Genomic DNA, 20744 nt, shown 5'->3' with positions numbered 1-20744 from the left:
GTGGAAAACTTGTATTCGTTTTGAGATACATGAAATTCTACAACAAAGACCGAAATCACACAGCAAAGAATTGGGATAAAGCAATATCAGTAAGGATAAGCGAATTTATCGGCATCAGTAAGCGACTCCCCACGAGATGTCTTTTCGGCTGCCCTCGCCTTAGCCATTCCATTCCTGACGGTGTAGCTGATTCGAACAATCAGCACACACAATGCTGAAGCACAAAGACCACCAGCCACCATCAAGTGTCCTTTTGTGTAGCTAGGCGCATCCTATTCAGAAGAAAAAGTGAGGAAAATTAATGAACAGTGAATCCGGACAACTTTGAAAACATCATTTCAAAGATATACCAAAACCGTTGGTCTCTTACCGATGGACGATAAATTTGACTTCCGACCACGCCTGCTATATTTGTACTGCCAGCTGCAAGGGCAAGGATCGCTCCACGGGCAGTAGCAGTTTGCTGGATGGAGGCCATCCATCCATACCCAATAATGAGAGCTGGGTATGCCATCGAAATGACAAACAGTATACCTGAAATGACAAATCAAGGTCAGTTCATAAATGCCCCGAACCTAAAACTCCCTTGACTAATTATACCATAGGAGAGTGCTCCATTTCGAGAGAATGCAAGCGTAATATACCCAAAAGCTCCAATCAAGTTGCAAACAATATGAACTGAAGATCTATCGTCGAGTTTGGTAGCCAAAACCGAGCCAATAATAATGAAGACAATGTTTGCCAATGCAGGTCCCATGCTTGCAAATTGCACATTGCTGCCCGTGAAAGTAGAAGCCAAAATGGAAGGCAGGAATAACTTCATGGCCATCCTGCATGGGATGTTTCAAAGAGGTTAGATCAGATCCTTGCGACAAAATCACCGTGAACTTGCATACACAGGCATGAAAGAGAACACGAGAGCGAGAATATGTAACCATGTCTCGAACTGAGCGTATACAGGTACAGCATCCTTCCATACAAAGTGGCGTCCATGCCTCGCAGCAGGATCGACGAGTTTGAGCCTGTTGATTGCAATATGTTTTCCTCGTGTACTGAGCCAAGGAGCGACATCAGGACCATCTGGGAACAAGACAATCACAAAGATGCCAAGAATGATCGATGGAGCTCCTTCAATCAACTATAATTTAAATAGTTGGAAAGTGAGTGATTCTGTTGACAATGACGAAAAAACAAAGCAGGGCAGACAAAGGGGGATGTGATGCTTACGAAGAGCCAACGCCATGCTGGTGAATCTGGAGCGTCAAGCATAAAGATAAGACCTGCAAACAACCCGGCCAACAAACTGACGATTCCATTGGTGATGTAGATGACTGAAATTCGATTCGTGAGTTCTATTGGTGAATCTACAAAAAAGGTTTTGAAAAGTGGGTGGGATGAGGCGATGTTCCAACATACAAAAGTCTCAATCCATTATCAAAGTTTCAATTCGCAACCAAACAAACTCCAAAGGTTTCAACGTACACCAGTAGCTGAGCGCCAGAACAAGCCCGGGAAAGAAGCCTACATATGAAGATTATCAATCAGTGATTTTCTTCCTTCCAAACTATCAGCATTCGCATCTCACCAGCTTCAGCGATCCCAAGAAGAGTTCGACAAGCCAACAGCGCATTATAATCTGTGACTACCGCCTAATGGAGTGGCTGATGAGACTTCCATAAAGCCTCACACGCGAATTCACAAGGACACGTACACTAGCAGTCGCGACAATTCCCCTGTTTTGCACATTGAATACGTGAGCCTTCACTTAATATAATGGTAATCAAGTTTCTTAAAGCCTATTCGTACCAAGAAATCATGATTCGCGAAAGCCACGCCGAGGGCTTGAACCTTAAAAAGACATTGGGATGAGATAAGAATCAATAACGACGACATGGAACAAAGAATTGACCTCACATACCTCATCAAGAAGAAGTTGGATATGGGTTCAAGAATCAACAAGACCAGATAGTACATTGAGCTTATATTGTTGAATTCCTATGTTCAGAGTAGCGTTTTCGAGTCAGGCACAAGAACCATGACAAATTGCAAGGGAACTTACACCAGGAGCCATTCCCAAATCACGCTCCATTCGCCCGATTCCAGTCTTAGGATCAAGGCCATAGCTGCGAGCTTGCCCAATGTTGGTCTGGTCCAAAAAAGCTACTGTTTGCATGGCAAGTGCAAGTGGAATCATTCGCCAGTCGATGGTGCGAATGATCTGATACAGAGTCCCAAGTTGAAAAGAGTACGTTAGAATCAGACGTTGAATCACAGTCAACACAAAATATTGCAGTACAACCAGCACCAAGACACAGTTGCATGTCTTGCGTCAGTTGCAAGTCTTGTATGTCCTGCATGTCTTAAATCCGGAACTTTAAACCACTTGTCAAACCATTTTTGAGATTGCAGCACAATCAGCACCAAGTTTGGAGCTTGAAGACGTTGCAAGTTTCATAAACGAACTCATATGTGGAAACGAAGGCACACAGCAGCACAATGAAATTCAAGGCCATTTCTTGGGTCCTTACAGATTTTTCCTCCTCAGAACTCCAATCTATCCAGGGCAAAAAAGCGTATGAATACAATATAGGGCAAGCTTGAAAAAACAACGATCTGGAAGCATACCTGCGACGAGACCATCCTGTTCAGGTTCTTTCTCGTCTGCTACTTGATTCATTTTTGATGTCTGTTTATAGTTTGTTTGATTTGGAGAGATGTTCTTCCAGCGGGTCGAAGAAAAGTTTGCAATGTCGCCAACTCGACCTGGGCCTAAAATTTTTAGCGACTAAATATACATTCGGATAGAGACACATACCCGATGCTGAAGACGCGTGGTCCTAACAACTTGCTTGGCGAACTTGAATCTCAATTGCGTCGAAAACACTCACACACGTTTGCAACAAAATGTACTGGGTGGACTTGACTTTCTTTTTTTGATGTACTTCCAAATGCGAGATTGTGACGACTATTTACGGTCATTAACGTGATGATATACAAGAAAAAACAGCGAGGTGGCTAACAAAACAATTATAAATACTTGACACAACCAATTTTCATCTCTTTCTTGACAGTCTATGACTCTCGACCAGGAGCAACAGGTGGCAACCCATTAGCCAAACGCATCTTATTCACACGTTCAATCACTGGATTTGTGACTACTCTACTAGCTGGTCCAGCCATTCCTCGTTGCTGCTGTTGTTGTGATAGCTGTGAAACCTGTGGTAATTGTTGGAATTGCTGCTTTCTTATATCTAATAAATGAGGACTTGAGGCCAAATAACTGTCATCGGTCATGGCTGTTGATGTTGCTGATGAGAATCTATGTGGTGTTTCCATTCCAGACATGACTGATGAGTCTCTACTATTGTATTCACTGCTGCTGCTACTATCTTCCTTCCAGTTGAAGCCAGACAGGTGTGATAGGTCGGTGCCAGTGTTTGATATCACGCTAGCTCCAGACTGATATGCCAATCCTGGTAGTCGTGTTGGGGAGTTGGTGGGGGAGTATGCACCACCTCCGAGTTGTGGTAGTGGCAGGTCGTTTGATGATCTATATGATGGGACGGCGTTTATCGGTAGCGGTCCTAGTCGAGGGGAACCTGTTGGGGAACCATTGGGAGAGCCATTGGGAGATGCTCGCCTGCCTACTAGTTGCGGTGGCGGTGGTCGCACTGGTGACCGTGTGCCAGCGTTTACGAATCGTGGTGATGGAGACACTTGGGGCACTGCATCCGGTCGTCTCATGATGGATCCTGGGATTGGTCTTACTGATGTATTTATAGGTCGAAGCGGTGGACGCTGCAGCTGCTGTTGTGATCCAGATACGGGCCGTGGCCGTCCAAACAAGGGCGTTCTGGTATTCTGTTGCTGCTGTTGTTGAGGTGGTGGTCTCATTGTTGGAGGTCGAGGCAGCGGTGCGCCCGGTGTACGGATTGATGCTAGTCGTTGACTGTATTGAGGGGCAGTCCATTTCATGATATCAGCGGAAGCAGCATATGGAGTCGGCTGAGATGCGGCACTACCACTATTAACACTATTACTACTGCTAGAGCCTGCTGCAGCAGTGTAAGCGACAGATGTGGTTCGTGGAGAAGTCATCACAGGTAGTATTTCAGATTCTGGTCTATTCACCTGCACGACTTCAGCCGGCCCGACTTCAGGTTCCGTGTTTCTATTACTGCCGCCACTATTCACTGTGAAGTCTGTGACAGCTTCAGGTGTCGTTGGCGATATTATACCATCTATAAAGCTATCACGAGTATTTGCGATAGCGTTTGGTGGTGGTTGTCCAACAACGGATATCTCCTGCGACATTGGTACAGTAGGACGATGCGGTTGCGTCAAATTAACCAAAGGATCTACTTCTTGTCCATGTATACCTCCTAGCAACGTAGCATCACTATCACCCAAGAGTATACTATTTCTATATTTCGATGATTCAGACTTGATTGGCTGATCTTGCCAATGCGGTAAAAAGATGGAGTAATCTTCCTTGTCTGCCCGTTTATCATCGGCACCTTTACGAGTCCCCCAATCCGTCTTGTGAAGCGTGCACAGGCAGTACACCTTCATGATGGCAAACACAATATTAAATACAATCCAAACGGGGATGGCAAGGACGTCCTGCGGTCGATGGACAAAATGAGGCATATACTTTATGAGACGAGTCATACCGAGCCAGACGAGATACGATACAATAATAATCCATGGATCCAGTCCTCCATGCGGTCGTGTACATAGATATATAACCGAGATGGGACCAGCCAGTAACGTAATCGGGTTGAAGAATTTATCAAACATGGTAAAGGCGACGAATGGGTAGCGAGACCATACTTGGCGTTCCAAAAAGAGACTCTTTATATCACTACGCCACGTGTTTCGAGTCCATCTAGTGATTTGCTTTAAAAATCTCCAATTGTCTTTAAAGGTTGACATCAGTTCCGCCTGTTTACATGCTTGAATGTATGTCTTCCATTGATGTGTGTTGAGCCAGCGAGTAAGGAATTTATCATCTCCAGAGTGCTGGTGGAAGCGGAGCCATTTGCCAAACCACCAGACATACCAGTACTCGTGGGTAAACATCCATTGGAAGTCTGGGTCTCGTAATATACATGTTCTGTAGGCAGCTGTGCGACCAGACAGGCAGCAGACACCACCATCTATATATGTAGATGAAGTAATCTCAATGTTTCGCATCTACGTAAATAGTTACATTTGATGTCAGTTAGCTCGATTTTTTTTGCTATGCCCACTCTCAAGTTTAGGAAACCATTCCACTCACAGAGATACGGTAAGCAGACAAAATCTCCCAAATGGTCATATGCTTTCCGACAGGTAATACAGTCTGCGATGTTCCTACACCACCCATCTGCTTGTCATCAAACGGAGCCAGCATATATGTCAACATGGTATCCGGCCACAAGACATCATCATCACAAAAGACTGTTATCTCAGTCTTAACTTGGTTGATTCCAGCAACCATTTGATTACGTTTATTTGGTCTAGTTGGAAACAATGGGTAGTGAGCACAGAGAAAAACATGGCACTACGTGGCGGATGGCTCTGTTCCGAAACACCATTTCTCCTTCTATAGATATTATAATATGATGATATGACTCACTTGGCGATAGTAATCACTCGAACTTTCCTGCCCTCAGGATCAACTTCACGCGCTAATCCCTCTAATGCTGGTTTTGCTTTCGGCACAGTGATGAAGATGATCTAGGTTCATTAAACACAGATCAGCTTGCTATAACACCCACAATGATTCATTCGATCTTGGCAATCACAGATATAAGCACTCAAACTCCTTCAGCCCTTCCACACCACATACCTCATATGGATCACACTTGAGCCAACTACGAACAGCCTTTTTGATTTCCTCTCCCGAGTCAATAGTAGGAACCAAGATGGTAACATCTCGACTGGATCTAAACGTGGGCTTCTTTCTCGGCTTGATGGGTTTGTATAGAGTCCATGCGAGTATTTTAATAAGAAACCAAAACCATCGATAGACACCGACAAAGCCCAGCGGTATGAAGATTGGGAGATCGCTTCTTGTCAGGTAGAACATGATGCGGGATGAGATGTTTATGAGACTTGGGCGATTGTTGTTTTGGCTGCTGCTCTTTCAATAAGAAACGGCGTGCAGACCCCAAAACGGGCAAGCAGTTTTTCGGACAGCAACAGGGAGGATTACTAGCCCGTAGGCCCAATGGCTATCAATAAATGATGTCTAGCTTAGTTCCATGGAGTATCAAACCATTCAGTGAAACTCTCGAGCAGAATCAAAAAAAGTTTCAATGAAGGATTGGCTAGTTTTTTTCATTTCCCGAGCAAATGCAGGCGGAAGGTGGAATTGTGCAGCTTACCAGTAGATTAAAAGGTCTCCTCTATAATGTACACTATTTCCACGCCCTCGTTCGGAGCCTCCTCACACAGTTTGTCTTCCGAAAGATTGTTGCTGTTCGAACACTAGGGGCTGCACCGAAGGAAAGCAAATAAACACTGGTCGGAGTACGTTTTATAGCAATGACATCGGTTGGCAAGGTACAAACTGTTAGAGGATCTGTCGATCCTAAAGCTCTCGGACGCGTTCTTCCAGTAAGTCGTTAGATGTTTCGCGGTGCAAAATTCGGACGTGTTTTGTGATGTATGTTTTCTATGCAATCGCCAAAGTTTATGGATGGAAATGTAATTATCCATACTGTTTACGTGATATTATCGTATTTTTGTACTTGGAAGCTTGCAATTCTAGTTGAAACACTAAACATCAGCACGTTGAGGTTTGACAATGCTGACATTGGGTGGAAGCTCCAATTTACCTAGATTGCATTTCAATTCCATTCTATTCTATTCAAATTCATCAAATCTAACCTGAGACTTCCAACTCAAACAGCACGAGCATCTACTCATCGACTTCAGTATTGCATACGCCAAACACCCAGACTGTGAGGAAGAACACTACCAAGAAGTGAAATCAAACGGTTTCGTAATGTCCATGCTAGGCTGGATTCGCTACTTTCCCTTCTCATACCTCTACAACCTGCAACTAAGCGATGTCGAAATCTCCACTCGTGAAGCTGCCCTCCTCGTCAAGGCCGGAGGTGGCTGTATCGTCGACGCAACAACAACAGGAATCAGACGCGCAAACCAAGCCCAGAACCTGAAAACCATCTCACAAAACGCAAACATCCACGTCGTTGCCGGCACTGGATGGTACATTGGTGCCACACATCCATCGACACTGGCTACAACATCTATTGAAACGATCGCCAACGCCATGATTGCTGAAGTCACGACATTGGCTGGGATACAGGGGTCTGGGATCAAGGCTGGCGTTATTGGGGAATTGGGATGCTCGCATCCGTTACAGGATACGGAGATTATGGTGCTCAAGGCAGCTGCTATTGCGCAACGAAGGACGGGAGCTCCTGTGCTGATTCATCCGGGGAGGGACGAGTTCAGTCCACATGATATCATGAGGGTTCTTATTGCTGCTGGTGCGGATCCGACACGGACTGTTATGTCGCACATTGATAGAACGGTGAGGACATTTTTCGGTTGTTGGTTGTAGGTAGTGATGACTGACACGTAGCTCGATAGACATTGACCTATGAAAACATTCGAGAGCTTGCCAAAATGGGTACTATTATTGAATTCGACATGTTTGGAATTGAAACGTCGTATTGTAAGTCTATTAGACTACTTGCTTTGCAATTGGATCAAATTCTCACTCTTTCAATTATCACATAGACCAACTGAACGAGAAGGTGTGGCCAAAAAAAATTAATGTCTCCATCACATAGTTGTTTCTCAACACCTCGACATCACCTAGATTGACATGCCCTCCGACGCATGGCGAATCAACACCATCAAGCAACTGATTGCAGATGGCTTTTTGCGTCAGATCTTGCTCTCGCATGATATATATTCCAAGCATAGGCTTGCGACTTTTGGAGGTATATTGGTGCTATTATGATTAGATCTGTAAACGATTTGTTTCTCAGTCGAAAATTTGAATAATGTCATTACAGGACACGGATTCTCTCACGTATTCGCCAACATTCTGCCAAGGATGCTAAAGAGGGGTATTACGCAAGAGCAAATTGATGTTATGACTAAGGAGACGCCTCAGGTGTGTGCTCTATTCTCAACTTCTTTTTTTTGCGCCCACCGACATCGCATCCAACCACTCTATCTCACATATAGAAATGGCTCGCCTTTGTCGCTCCCCAACCTGCATCAAAGATCTAACACGAAAATAACTTGCGCAAAAAGAGGGCAAAGTAGTTATTAATATACAAAACATTACTCTGAAAAAACACATATATGAGGTTGGGGAATATTGCAAAAAACTCTATGTTGCAGACAGTATATGTAGCTGCGCCGACAATGTCTCGTAAGTTAAGATGGTTATTGCAGCAGCAGGCACAGTTCGGATCAGGTTGGTGGGAAGCCCCTTGTAAAGTGCCGAGACTCCTTCTTCGTGCAGTATGACGCGGACTGTATGTATGAGGCCGCGGTATTTGAGTTCGGAGGCGTGTGTTTGGGTTTGGAGGCGTGTGCGGAGGACCTGCTCAAAAAAAGTCAACAAGAATTCAAGATTTCATGCTTGTCGGTATAAAAGACGAGACGTACTTCGTGAGGGTATGTAGCAGTAGAAGCCACCATCTTAGATATGCCAGACGCGAGTAGGATTCCATACCCACTTATCCAGCCATCGTGTTTTACTAGCGGTGTGCCATGTTGATTTTCTACAAAAACGCAAAGAATCAGTATACTGACCCAAGACATTTCTGCATTTTTGGCCCATACCTTGAATCCAGCTCTTCAGCTTCTCATACAACGGAAACTGCACGCACACATGCGACACCCCCAGCAACGATGGTCCCAACCCTTTATACAGTGTCCTCCACCCCTGAAACAATTTAGAAGGTTAATATCATGTTTGACCATGTTGGTGCTAGAAATGGGCGACTTGGCTCAAATTTGAGTTGAAATTACCTCCACCCGTATAATAGTCGCAAAAGCAGACCACGTTGAGCTATAGTGGTATGCCGTAGCACGTGACTGCGTCATGAATCGTGTACGTATCACCCACAGTGGGTTTGTTATTGCGGTGCTCAGCAATCCGGCGCTCATAGCAGACATTAAGTGGACGAGCGAGTCCTCTGGTTTTCGTTTTAGGCGGGTCGAGTAGTAGCGTTTTCCATAGTCGTATGCTGTAAAGTAGAAGCCCCATGTGGGGATGTAGCCACAGAGGGTTGGCCCAATGCCTTGAGGATGTGACACGTCAGTCGAGCAAAAGAAAAGGGAACATAATACTGATCTTGACTGAGCCAGTATAATTGCGCCACCTACCACGATACAATCCCCGTATTCCACCCTGCAGCCATATAGTCTTTAGTGTCCCAAACGTTCCTTTATATGGGTGTTCGAGTTGTCCAGGTTTCAAAGCTCCTTGATTCTGTAGTCTTATCTTGACAACGTCTAGTGGGACCGTCACCAAGCTACTTATGCACCCTGCGCCCATTCCCGCTAGTGAGTGTCTGAACTCTGGGCTTGACCTATTGGGAAATATTGTTTTGGTATTAGATCATGGTGTATACGAGTCATTGAGTCCCAAAAGTTCACAAATCGATTCACATGTATCATTATATCAACAATATGATCATCTTCTTCGATCAAAGGCATTGACTTACAAGACTGGCCGAAAGTCCAAATGTGTCAATCGATCAGTCTGTGTGGTTGTAGTAGTAGTCATGATCCCACGGATCTCTAGTCAGCTCTATAATATAAATATTTTACAGTTGCGCTTTAGATTGACCTATAATAAAAGCGTCAGAGCGAGCAATCTTATCAACGAAAAATATCAACGTGGGTTTTTTGTCGTGAAGCGAGGCGGAAGCTAGACTCACATATAATGAGGTATGGCGCGGATCAGGTCTATACTAATATACACTCATTCAGTTTCCTTTCCTGATTCCTCCCGCAACAAGCACACGCAAAACCTTTTTGGCAAATCCGGATGAACTTTTGTTTTGCAACAGAACGTGAGAGAGTTGTGTTCGTTACAAGGAATTGTGGCATTCGCTCTAAACGACAAAGAAAATGGATCCGGAGAACGTGACAGGTCAATCGACGACAGTCGTCCGTCAGGGGTGCGTCTCATCACCAATCGGTTAAAGCGTCCATGTCGCTAACTCGAACTCCCTAGACACACCTTCGATGAGAAAAAGCTCGGTACCAACACGTACTTTCAGTGCATCTTTCACGGATCTTGGCTCTAACACGAGACTTTGAACTAGAACGTTACCTCGTCGAAAACATTACAACATTCACAGCACCCCTTACAGTTCGCATGTTCAGCAACGGGCAATCAAATCCAACCTTCCTGCTGGTTGACGGTGCCGGAACCAAATACGTGCTACGAAAACAACCTCCTGGAATACAAAGCAAAACAGCTCATGCCATGGATCGAGAATACAAGATCATGTCGCACTTGAAAAAATACTCGGATTTCCCCGTTCCAACAGTCTATTGTCTATGTGAAGATCGAGGTGTTATCGGTAACGTAACGGTTTGCTTGCCTCGTTGTCGCAGTGATCGGTATTAATTATTGTCCTTGTTTTGTGCAGGAACGTCGTTCTACGTAATGAGTTTTGTCGAGGGTCGAATCTTTGTCGACAACTTGCTACCATCCGTTGCAGTGAAGGAGAAACCAGCGTACTGGTACTGCATGATGGAAACACTCGCCAAATTCCATAAAATCACACCCGAGTCTGTGAAATTGACTGATTTTGGAAAAATGGGTGGTTATTGTACGTTGTCCTCCTTGACAGTTCTGATCCGCAATTACAAACCAAGCTGAACCCGCTTTTATGAACTGTTTAGATGAGCGCCAACTAAAGAATTTCGCAAAACTCTCAGAAACCCAATCCCAAGTGACATCCCCATCCGGTGAAGTCGTCGGCGCACTACCACGCCAAGCCGACATTCTTAAATGGCTGCATCGCAATATGGTGCCTGATGAAGTGTCGATCTTGCATGGCGACTATAAGGGGGATAATGTGTGCTTTCATCCGACGCAGGTCAGGATTGAGGCTGTTTTGGATTGGGTATGTTTCATTGTTAGCTGTCGCCTGTGGCTATGAAGTATACTCACAGATGGTGTGTTGGGGATTCGTAGGAATTGGCAACAATAGGACATCCTTTAGCAGATCTGGCGCATTGTTTAAACTTTTATTATATGCCGGCCTCGATGCCTAGGCCACGGGGGGTCAGAGACGTTGCTGACTTGCCGATACCACCAGTGAATGAGCTAATCCAAGTATACTGCAAAGCTGTTGGAAGGAGTTACCCGATTCCAAAGTGGGAGTTTTGTGTTGCGTTCTCTTTATGGAGGGTACGTAAACTTGTATTACGGTATGATGCTGCTTTGGTATAGTTGACTAATATCATTTATTGCTCTTTAGCTGGCTGTTATAAGACAAGGTGTTCATTCGAGAGTATTGTTGGGACAGAATTCTAATCAACATGCAGCAGCTACATCTAAATCGTTTATTCAGTTGGCTGAACTTGCTGCTGAAATAATAGACCGTGGTAATTTGACTCAGCCATCCTTGTAATCCTCTAATAAAACACAGTTGCGAACTCGACGACACGTCACAGGTTCTCCTTTCTGCTGATTATTCTACTCTAAATGTTTTTGATACAAATTTGAACAGGGTAAAAAAAACCATATAAACAATGCCAACCTATAAACCTAAACCCACGATCTCAACACCCCTGTCTACTCTAAGAGCCTTAGCTTCCTCGCCCTCCCCAGCACATATGCCTCTTCCGCAATACTCTTATACTGGGCCGACGATATATACCTCACAATGTTCTCCTCAATAGGCGCCAGCTGCTCCTGAGCGAGGTACACGACGGGCCTACCAGTGTCTTCATCTACAACACGTCCTTCGCCTATACCCCACGATATAGCAGATAACGAGTATTGTGTAATGAGTGGTTTTAAGCTTTCCGTCAGGGCTCGAAAGTATCCTTCCATAAGGGGAGAAGCAAACTTGGCTCCTGATTTGGAGTACATGACTGCATTATGGAAGTGTTCTGCGGTGAAGAACATGCCAAAGTTCTTTTCAGCGACGAGTTTGTTTAGTGTTGTAAAAAAGAGGTTTCCTATGCCGAGGCCTGGATGTCTGTAATAAATACGAGTGAGTAAATTCAATTCCTGGTTAAGGATTATAACATCAAATACCTTTGGCCAGGCAACCTCGGTTTCTGTTGTGAGAACTCAGCCTTTGGGTCTTGCAAGCACACCCATTCCTGTTTCGTCATTTTGGGCCTGACGGGAAACTGGGTTTTTATGAATTCAGCGGTTTCGGCACATTTCGATGGTGAGAATATTTGGTCGTCGATACGTTCGTTTGTTACCAGAGGATCTGACAGCCGTAAGAGACTCTGATATGCATTCAGTTGATGGTATTTCAGCTTGTATGGTCGTGTCTGTAGGAGGAACGAGGAATGTTAGTTGCGGGTCGTTGAGCTGCGATTCTCAAGCATCAAACCCCCAGCTCCAATCGCAAGCACAACGTCCATTTGAATCACACGAAACTCACCATGATATCAATAAGATAGTTGTTTTCCTTGACAACAAAGTTCTCGTGATTCTCCTTTTCATCATCAGTCAGCAACGACAAGTCACTGATTGTGAGGCGACTGACAAAGGACTCTGTCGATACTTTGATGACTGGATGCGAGTATCCTAATAGCGATAACTGACGCTCTATTCCCGACTCTCGACCGACTTGCAACAACCATTCCGAGCTGCGAGTTAAATACAGTGCCTGGTGGATATACAGAGTGTAAAGGGTGTTGGAATAACAGTGTGAATGGTTTGATGCAAGTGATGACAGCAGATCAGTCAGATCATTACCTTCTCGGGAGGCTCCAAGCTTATCTCGAAATCCAGCCAAGAATCAGGCGAGTCAGGAGAGCTTGGTTCGTTATCGAGATGGAAGAGAGGTTTAAATGGCTTCAGGATGTTGTAGCGGGCCATGATACACTCGTATACTATGAGAAACATGGTTGTTTGTAAAGTCAGTAATCAATGAATCAGCCAAACTTCCAACCACACGTGAAAATCCCCGAATGAATCGCTAAGAGCTTTTCGGAAGGGCTGGCAATGGACGCTTTGAGGCTTACTTGTCAGAGACGAAGCGGGATAAGGCCTCCTGCTCGTAGTGTATGTGACTCGCGAAGCTCCTAAGTATCAATCTTGGATTCTTTCGCACGACTGGTTTCAAGAAGAATGCAGGCAGTGAACAAGGCTCAAAGATGACGGAGCGTGTCCGTTAGAACGCGTCTGGAACAAGGATACAAAGATTACGAGCTGCTTTGGTCCACATCACGTACGATTTTGCGTCCGATTAAAAATTTTCCAAAAAGGCCACAATCTACCTTCCGTCGGTGCACCCGTACTCTATAAAATATATCGCATGAATAGCCTCTCTTTTTCTATGTCAGTAAAGCTCCCCCTCCTCTTTGATACGTGGCAATATGTCCTTGCCTTTCTCTCCTCTTGCCAAAAAAAACCGAATGCCCTCGTTTTCTCCCCTACAAAACACCAGATGCAAGGATTGTTTGTTAGACGTCTAGCCCTATCATCTCGCTTATACTCTACTCGTCCTCCAGCTCGTACCATGGGTGATTGGCAACAAAACAGCGGTCAAGGATACACTCCTCGTCCCAGAGTATGTCCATTCTAGAAGAAAAAAAAAATTAGCAAGAATTTTCAGCTTGACGAAAAACCCCCTAAGCTTGGATACTAATTCATCCTCCATCCATTGCTATTAGCGCCCTGAAGCTGCTCCAGGAACCAAGATCTTTGTCGGCAATCTCTCTTGGAACTCTACTGTGAGAACTCACATCAAACTCAGTTTTGACTGAAAAAGCTGACTTTCCCAAACGCAATGTTAGAACGAGTCGCTCTTCAATGCTTTCGGTGCTCACGGCAGTGTCGTCGATGCCGTCATCTTGAACGACCGTGAAACTGGCCGGTATGCTCTTAATGTGTTGGTTTTTGTGTTTTTGTTCTTCAAAGAAATGCCTGTTTGATAGCATTGGCATCATCTGTGCCCTCTTACAACACACTCGATCCTCTCTCTACCCCCACATCACACTCTAAACCATCCTCATTGAACAATAGATCTCGCGGCTTCGGCTTCGTCACAATGGCCAGCCCCGAAGAAGCTAACGCTGCCATCTCCACCATGGACGGATCTTCTCTCGATGGCCGATCCATCCGTGTCAACTTGGCTACTGCCCGTGCTTAAACATCACATCCAAAAAAAGACTCGCTTACTTACCATTTGCATCTACTGTCTTCCTCGGCCTCCCCACACATATCTTCCAAAACAACTAAAAAATTACAAAAAACAAAATATTCATATTTGAGAGAGAGAGCTTAGAGTTTCTTTTTATAGTTATATAAAAGTCGTGTTGTATTGAATACAGAGTTGAGATCCTTCACACAAAAACAATGGATCGAGTGTAGTTTGGGAAGTGAGACAAGTGTGTAGTTTCCATCACAGCAATCATGAGCTTATTGTCGTCTCACCTGTTTGGTGTACTGGCCGTGTGCCCAAAAAATGAACGTGTACGCCACCGTATGCTGCTGCCAGTCTGTGTAGTTGGTTCTGTGATAGAATGGCAAAGTTCAATATCTTACTATTGGCAGCAGGCACCGTACATAGCTAAAAACCCCTTTATCAATCAGAAACCGCAAAGTGAAGTAGAATCCAAACCGATGCACTACTGGATGGTCTGATATCCGTTTTGAGCCATTCAAGCAGTAGTGACTTTTGCAGTAGTATGCTGCGAAATAGAAGGCAGATGTTTGGTATGAGCTACAAAGAGATCAAAGTCTACAAGAAAATGCTCAGGTAGTTGAGCAGAGCGAAAAGAAGATATAGACGATAGCAACGAGCCTAAATCTTCTGTTGAAGCTTACCACGATACAGTGCTCGTCTTTTGCATTGCAACCATAAAGGTAGAGGTTTCTTTATCAGAGTGGTGGAGTTGTCCAGGTTTCAACCTAGCTAGTCTAGAAATCTTGACTTGATCACGTCTAGCGATACCGTAATATGCTACAGGGTGCCCGGGTCCTGAAGCTCTTCAACTATGTGTGTAGAAATCCGTTGATCCAACCACACAGAAAGTTTGCTAAATTTGAGAGTTTGTAGCAATGTGATCAACCACCAAGACGACTACAGCTTCCACAACCAAACTTTCTACTTGGCTCGTAAGTTCTTCTGCAGACAATTCCAGATACAGAAACGTTCTTTTCCTTGAGAAGAGTGTCAAAAAAAATCTGCAAGTTGATGCTGCTTTGGCGACCACCCTCCCAAGAAACGAGCGATGGTAGGAGAGAGTAAATGGTTTTGAAAGCACATCCCTCTACAATTTCTGCAAGAAAAGCGTCACCGACCGCATATGCTTCAAGACATTGAACTTTGTTGATCTGAATTTCAATGTCAAGTTGCAATTTGCAACCCAGAGTCATCAGATGCCACTCCATGCACCTCCTTTACAGATCCGTCTCGTCAAAAAGCAAAAACATTGACGTGTATGCTCTAATTACTTGCAAGTCTACCTCGCTCCTTTGTCTTGCCTTCTTGGTCCTGATCTTGTTGGTACTGGACTCAACATGTGAAAGATTTGGATTTTAAGAATGGGATCAAGTGAAGGGATGAATCAGAAGCGCCATATCAAACATCGCCATCTGAACTATCAAAGCCTTTCGTTGACTCTACCCCCTCACAGAGAGGCATTTGTTCGAAGGGATTCCTGAATCCACTTGTTTAGACCAATAATGATTCCACATTCAAAATCGAAATTGGATTTGCTGTAAATTGGAGGATGTTTCGAGAATCTGAAATTTTGTCCTCGCTCGCTTTTCGACTCAGTGTGGGTATTGAAGTGCTGTAGGTTGATCAACTTCGACCGTATATCATGTCTGAACCAACAAGGTCCAATAAACTTCCTTTCATTTAAGACTTGTTTATTGGGAAGACGTCGTATGCTTCTGTGCTACATTTTTGCTCCCGTCAGCTCAATAGGATGTGTTGCAAGAGACCGGCATTCAACAATGACACAAATAGCTTGCACTTGTGTCGTCACAAGGGTAGTAGGACAGAAGAGAGCTATTTCTATAATCAGCACGTCTCCTTTAAGGCTTGGCTCTGATTATATAAAACTTTATGGACCTAATTTGACATTTTCCATATCACCAGCCTTCGTTTGTGATTTGCACCAGCCTATAAGACGTCGCGTCCAATTGTATATTCAAGCGATTATATTCCAGCACACAAAAGGCTGGCCAGATCATGCATATATTCCCAGACGGTTAAGTGCTAATCCGTTGTTGCGTAATTTCCTACAAAATCCGAACTTTAGCAAAGACAACCATGACCAGAGTAAATCGTCAAGTGTATTTCGTCAAGCGGTAAGTATGTAAAGCGTTATTCGAAAGGCTAGCCTGCTCGCTGACGTTTGGTTTCTAGTCCTGCAGAAGGTCTGTTCGACCCAAAAGAGACGTTTGAGCTCCGAAATGGAACCATTCCAGAACTCCAAGATGGAGATGTCCTTGTCAGAACTGTTTTGCTTTCATTGGACCCAGCAATGGTGAGAACGCCCTTTCGAACTTGGGCTAAAATGTGTCGCCATTTGAATCGTGGATGGGGACCAAAACGTTGACTTTGTGGTTTTGCAACCAATTCTTCCTTAGCGAACATGGATGAGTGGTGGAGACCGTTCTTACACCACACTACCTGAGAATATCATTATGCGAGGCTCAATTGTCGGAATCGTTGTCGAGTCCAAGGATGCAAACTACGCTGTTGGTGACCGGGTTATTGGAGGTATGAAACCATGGGAGTGAAGGTAAACAGATTATTAAATTAAATCATCTTTTGGATACTTAAGGTCATGGATGGCAAGACTATGGGGTTTCAAAAGGAAACGCCTTGATCAAGATCCCAGCGAACACATCTCTCGAGCACTCCATGTCTGTACTTGGTGGTGTTGGATTAACAGCTTATTTCGTAAGTGTGCTACTCTCTATACTTGCGAAAGTCTTGGATGTTGATCTGAACCGCCTGCCTGTTGTAATCACCTAAACTAGGGACTTATCCGAATTGGCAACCCCGTTAAAGGCGACACAGTCGTTGTTTCCGCTGGTGAGACTCTATACTTTGTTATCTCTTCCAATTAATTTAAAATATTTCTGTTTTTTTTTTTATTCTTCATCAGCTGCTGGAGCAACCGGTTCTATTACTGTCCAAATTGCAAAAATTCTGGGCTGCAGAGTTGTGGCCATTGCTGGAGGGCCTGATAAGTGTGCTTGGGTTAAGAGGTATGTTCGAACACGACACCCCTTTCCGTCTTATTCTGACAATATCGGTTTTTGTTATAGCTTGGGAGCTGACGTCTGTTTGGACTACGTAAGAGACTGTGTCTCGAGCATCAAAACCGTGTATTAGCAGACCACTAACGATGTCTATAATGCTTTTACAGAAAGCAAAGGACTTTGCTGAACAATTGACTGCTGCAACACCTAACGAAATCAACGTGTACTTTGATAACACTGGTAATTATATTCCTCAGTCAAGTATCCTGAAGCCAAGCCTCACTCTGTCACAAAACTTAGGTGGATCTATCCTTGACTTATGTTTGTCGAGATTGGCTATGAAGGGACGCGTAGTGCTTTGTGGAGCGATTGCCACTTATAACGAAAAAGAGGTCGTTGGGCCATCCAAGTACTTGGCTCTCCTCTTCAAGAGGTATGTTCTGGCAGTTTCAGATGATACCATAGCACTGTTTACTAATCTGTGTAATTCAACCATTAGAGCGCGTATGGAGGGTTTCATTGTAACGGACTTCCTTTCCGAGTTCGACCAAGGACGACAGCAGTTACAGACCTGGTTGTCTGAAGGTAACGAAAGAATCTTCGAGTGGTTTATCGGCGTTCATTTCGATTTCCATTTGTTGTTTGGATTTATTAAGCCAAGTTGTCTGTCTCAACTATTTTTTAAAAACAGGTAAAATCAAGTCTACAACAACGATAGTCGATGGACTTGAGAATGCGCCTGCTGGCCTGCTGAAATTGTTTACCGGTGATAACACGGGTAAATTGATGGTAAAGGTCTCTGACGAATGAGTAGTTTGATAGTGTGGCCTCAATAAAGAAGTTGGCATTTCTGCTCACTCGTTGCAATTTTTTACGCCGGCGTTCATCATTGGCCGGCCATATAAATGTGATCTCGTGGGCTGTACTTCGGCTATTGCACCACTATGGAGGCAATTTTTTTTGTTAGGTGCGAAACGTTCATTCTGACATGAGGAGGAGACAAAGTAGCGATAACAATGTTCCAAAATGTGAGGATATAAACTAAACTTTGTATATTGGAGGTCCTGCTCATGACTCTGTTTTACAGTATAAAATAAAAAGGCACTTGATATTTTGATTAAGATATGATTCATTTTGTTACTCTCTCCAGGAGGATAGTTATGCTATAGGGTTTCTAACTGCTGGTGGATTTTGGGCTGGGGTAGAAGAATGCTTCCTCAAAACTCTTTAAACATTTCATAGAACGGATCACCACCATGAGCCCACTGCTTCCCAGCCTGCTTGAGCGACTCGGCATGATCTTCGCCACCAGACTTCAAATGTTGCTCTTCCAATACTTCAGGCCTTTCACACGATGGTATATACGGAGGTGTGATTTGACGGGTTTCAACCTTCTTCCAAATTAAATTCTTAAACCACGGGTGGTTTTTTAGATCAGATGCGCCAGTTGGACCAGATCCCAACCGTCTGTCAGAATCCAGGTCGAGGAGGCGTCTGATAATGTCTTTACATGCTCCTTTAATGAGTGGGTGCCATTTGATGCGGCCGGCTTGGATGTTGTCGTAGATGCGTTCGGATGTGTCGTCGCCAAAGGGAGTCTTTCCAGAGCATAGTTCAAAGATTAGGACACCGAGTGACCACCAGTCTACGGCGTGATCGTATGGTTTGTTGTTTACTACTTCGGCGGCAATGTAGTCGGGTGTTCCACAGAAGGATTGTGTGGTTTCGCGGACTACTTTGGCAAATCCGAAATCTGCAAGTTTAATGTGGCCAGTTGTATCAAGGAGAATGTTCTGGGTAAAAGAGGAAAAATGTGAGTGCCGGATTCTAGACTGCCGCAAGAAAGAACCACAAGACTCATTTGGCTCATTGAGATACACACCTCAGGCTTTAAATCTCGGTACACTACTTGCTGTTGGTGAAGATAATCAAGAGCAACTACAACTTCAGCAGTGTAGAATCGAGAATCGTCCTCAGAGAAACGCTGATGGTATTTGGGGATTTCTGTAAGCATTCGAGGAAAAATGATGAATCAACAATAGAAATATACCTGTACACGTCGTAGGTAAGAGAACAAATCACCACCAGCTACGTATTCCATCACCATGTACAAATAGCTATATGCAAAGTTGGCTCAATGCAAAAACAAAAAAATGCAAGAAACAATCACCAATGCTCACCTAATGTCTTGGAAGGCAACAAACAATTCAACAATCAAAGGATGTTTGATTGCTCTTAAAATGTTCTTTTCATTCAAGATTTGACGTTCTTGCTTTAATCTGACTACATCGGCCTTCTTGATTGCCTTCAGAGCATAGTATCGACCAGTACTGGCCTTCAATCGAACCAAGTATACTGTAGCAAAACCACCTTTACCGACACGACGCACTAGATGGAAGTCGTCCAAAGTATAGTTGCGAATAGCTGAGGGAGGCGGCCCGATTTCATAAGCAGACATGTGATGATTTTTGCCGGAATGACCCAATGACTCGGTAGGGGAATGGAATTGGAGGCCGAGAGCAGCATTTGAAGGGTTCATACCAGCCGACATGGAGCCATGAGCAAATTGAGCAGATAAGTTTGTGTTTAGTTGCATGGATGAACCGAATGGTCCAACCTTGTTTGATTTACCAGCTGATGAAGGACCAGCTGTGGGTGCTTTACTACGTCCCGTGTTGAACATGGATACGATTTTAGGGAGAGATTTATGGTGTTTGGCTGTTTGTTGTTTAAGGATGGAGACCGCGCCAGGTAGAGGAGCTGGACCTTCAGGGATGGCAGTCGTAGCTTGAGAGACGACAGAATGTTCAATAGATAATTCAGAAACCTTGTCCATCGTTTCTTCAGATTCACTTTCTTCTACATTGGTCATGTCTACGCTGCCAGTAGCAGACTTTGGTCGTTGAAGGCCGTTAGGTAACGATCCGTGAAGAGGCGACTTGAGCAAGTTTGTCTTTGCATTGTCACCACGACCCAATGAGAGACTGGCAATACCAAGGTCTTTGACAGCCAAACCATCATTCTTCCTTGTTGAGCTAGTCGGTTTGTTCCAGTCATCTTGAGCGCGACCTGAAGACTTTTCATTGTCGTAGGCGGAGGATGACGCAACATCGTTGACTTTGGGTAAATCGGGTTCGTGACGACTGGACGAAGAGAGACCTCGTCCCAAACTACGTGACAAGGCGCTTTTAACAAGGTCGTTAGGAGTAGAGAGACCACCACTGGATACAGATGGCTTGGAGGGGACTTTGGGCAGTGATGCGGTTTGTTCAAACATGTTTGTCGTGTGGAAAGAGGGTAGTTGTGATGTCGAATGTTTCAACGTGCAAAT

General features: G+C 44.4%; 8 protein-coding genes across 8 annotated transcripts; 3 read left to right on the top strand and 5 right to left on the bottom strand.

The window, feature by feature from the left end:
* Positions 1-86: 86 nt before the first annotated feature.
* On the bottom strand, positions 87-2677 carry SmJEL517_g01323 (uncharacterized protein; the record flags this gene model as incomplete). Its single annotated transcript, XM_031167251.1, has 13 exons — positions 87-272; positions 371-534; positions 601-830; positions 897-1138; positions 1228-1364; positions 1483-1521; positions 1586-1649; positions 1712-1733; positions 1807-1848; positions 1919-1995; positions 2060-2218; positions 2529-2554; positions 2626-2677. The coding sequence occupies 13 exons, from the start codon at positions 2675-2677 to the stop codon at positions 87-89; spliced, it is 1440 nt and encodes a 479-aa protein (XP_031026823.1).
* Positions 2678-3072: 395 nt separating this feature from the next.
* Positions 3073-6073, bottom strand: SmJEL517_g01322 (uncharacterized protein; the record flags this gene model as incomplete). The annotated part of the gene is made up of 4 exons (XM_031167250.1): positions 3073-5196; positions 5282-5501; positions 5621-5721; positions 5834-6073. 4 exons carry the CDS (start codon positions 6071-6073, stop codon positions 3073-3075), a joined length of 2685 nt encoding a protein of 894 aa, XP_031026858.1.
* Positions 6074-8359: 2286 nt separating this feature from the next.
* Positions 8360-9766, bottom strand: SmJEL517_g01321 (uncharacterized protein; the record flags this gene model as incomplete). Its single annotated transcript, XM_031167249.1, has 6 exons — positions 8360-8575; positions 8641-8756; positions 8818-8920; positions 9007-9278; positions 9364-9569; positions 9705-9766. The coding sequence occupies 6 exons, from the start codon at positions 9764-9766 to the stop codon at positions 8360-8362; spliced, it is 975 nt and encodes a 324-aa protein (XP_031026856.1).
* A 347-nt stretch (positions 9767-10113) lies between these two features.
* Positions 10114-11630, top strand: SmJEL517_g01320 (uncharacterized protein; the record flags this gene model as incomplete). The annotated part of the gene is made up of 7 exons (XM_031167248.1): positions 10114-10163; positions 10220-10245; positions 10311-10571; positions 10641-10823; positions 10897-11120; positions 11192-11407; positions 11478-11630. The coding sequence occupies 7 exons, from the start codon at positions 10114-10116 to the stop codon at positions 11628-11630; spliced, it is 1113 nt and encodes a 370-aa protein (XP_031026857.1).
* A 164-nt stretch (positions 11631-11794) lies between these two features.
* SmJEL517_g01319 (uncharacterized protein) lies at positions 11795-13090 on the bottom strand (the record flags this gene model as incomplete). Its single annotated transcript, XM_031167247.1, has 4 exons — positions 11795-12203; positions 12263-12510; positions 12624-12851; positions 12941-13090. 4 exons carry the CDS (start codon positions 13088-13090, stop codon positions 11795-11797), a joined length of 1035 nt encoding a protein of 344 aa, XP_031026703.1.
* Positions 13091-13634: 544 nt separating this feature from the next.
* On the top strand, positions 13635-14339 carry SmJEL517_g01318 (uncharacterized protein; the record flags this gene model as incomplete). Its single annotated transcript, XM_031167246.1, has 4 exons — positions 13635-13757; positions 13861-13920; positions 13984-14063; positions 14213-14339. 4 exons carry the CDS (start codon positions 13635-13637, stop codon positions 14337-14339), a joined length of 390 nt encoding a protein of 129 aa, XP_031026702.1.
* Positions 14340-16472: 2133 nt separating this feature from the next.
* On the top strand, positions 16473-18223 carry SmJEL517_g01317 (uncharacterized protein; the record flags this gene model as incomplete). Its single annotated transcript, XM_031167245.1, has 11 exons — positions 16473-16510; positions 16569-16689; positions 16793-16925; positions 16990-17108; positions 17189-17243; positions 17317-17419; positions 17480-17507; positions 17581-17653; positions 17714-17846; positions 17913-17998; positions 18105-18223. The coding sequence occupies 11 exons, from the start codon at positions 16473-16475 to the stop codon at positions 18221-18223; spliced, it is 1008 nt and encodes a 335-aa protein (XP_031026707.1).
* A 407-nt stretch (positions 18224-18630) lies between these two features.
* SmJEL517_g01316 (uncharacterized protein) lies at positions 18631-20690 on the bottom strand (the record flags this gene model as incomplete). Its single annotated transcript, XM_031167244.1, has 4 exons — positions 18631-19206; positions 19296-19397; positions 19464-19530; positions 19594-20690. 4 exons carry the CDS (start codon positions 20688-20690, stop codon positions 18631-18633), a joined length of 1842 nt encoding a protein of 613 aa, XP_031026706.1.
* Positions 20691-20744: the final 54 nt, after the last annotated feature.

The sequence above is a fragment of the Synchytrium microbalum genome (assembly GCF_006535985.1).
Source record: "Synchytrium microbalum strain JEL517 chromosome Unknown SmJEL517_scf0004, whole genome shotgun sequence".
NCBI classification, from domain to species: domain Eukaryota; kingdom Fungi; phylum Chytridiomycota; class Chytridiomycetes; order Synchytriales; family Synchytriaceae; genus Synchytrium; species Synchytrium microbalum.
The sequence above is the reverse complement of the archived record's forward strand: the minus strand, read 5'-3'. Positions and strand labels throughout refer to the sequence as shown.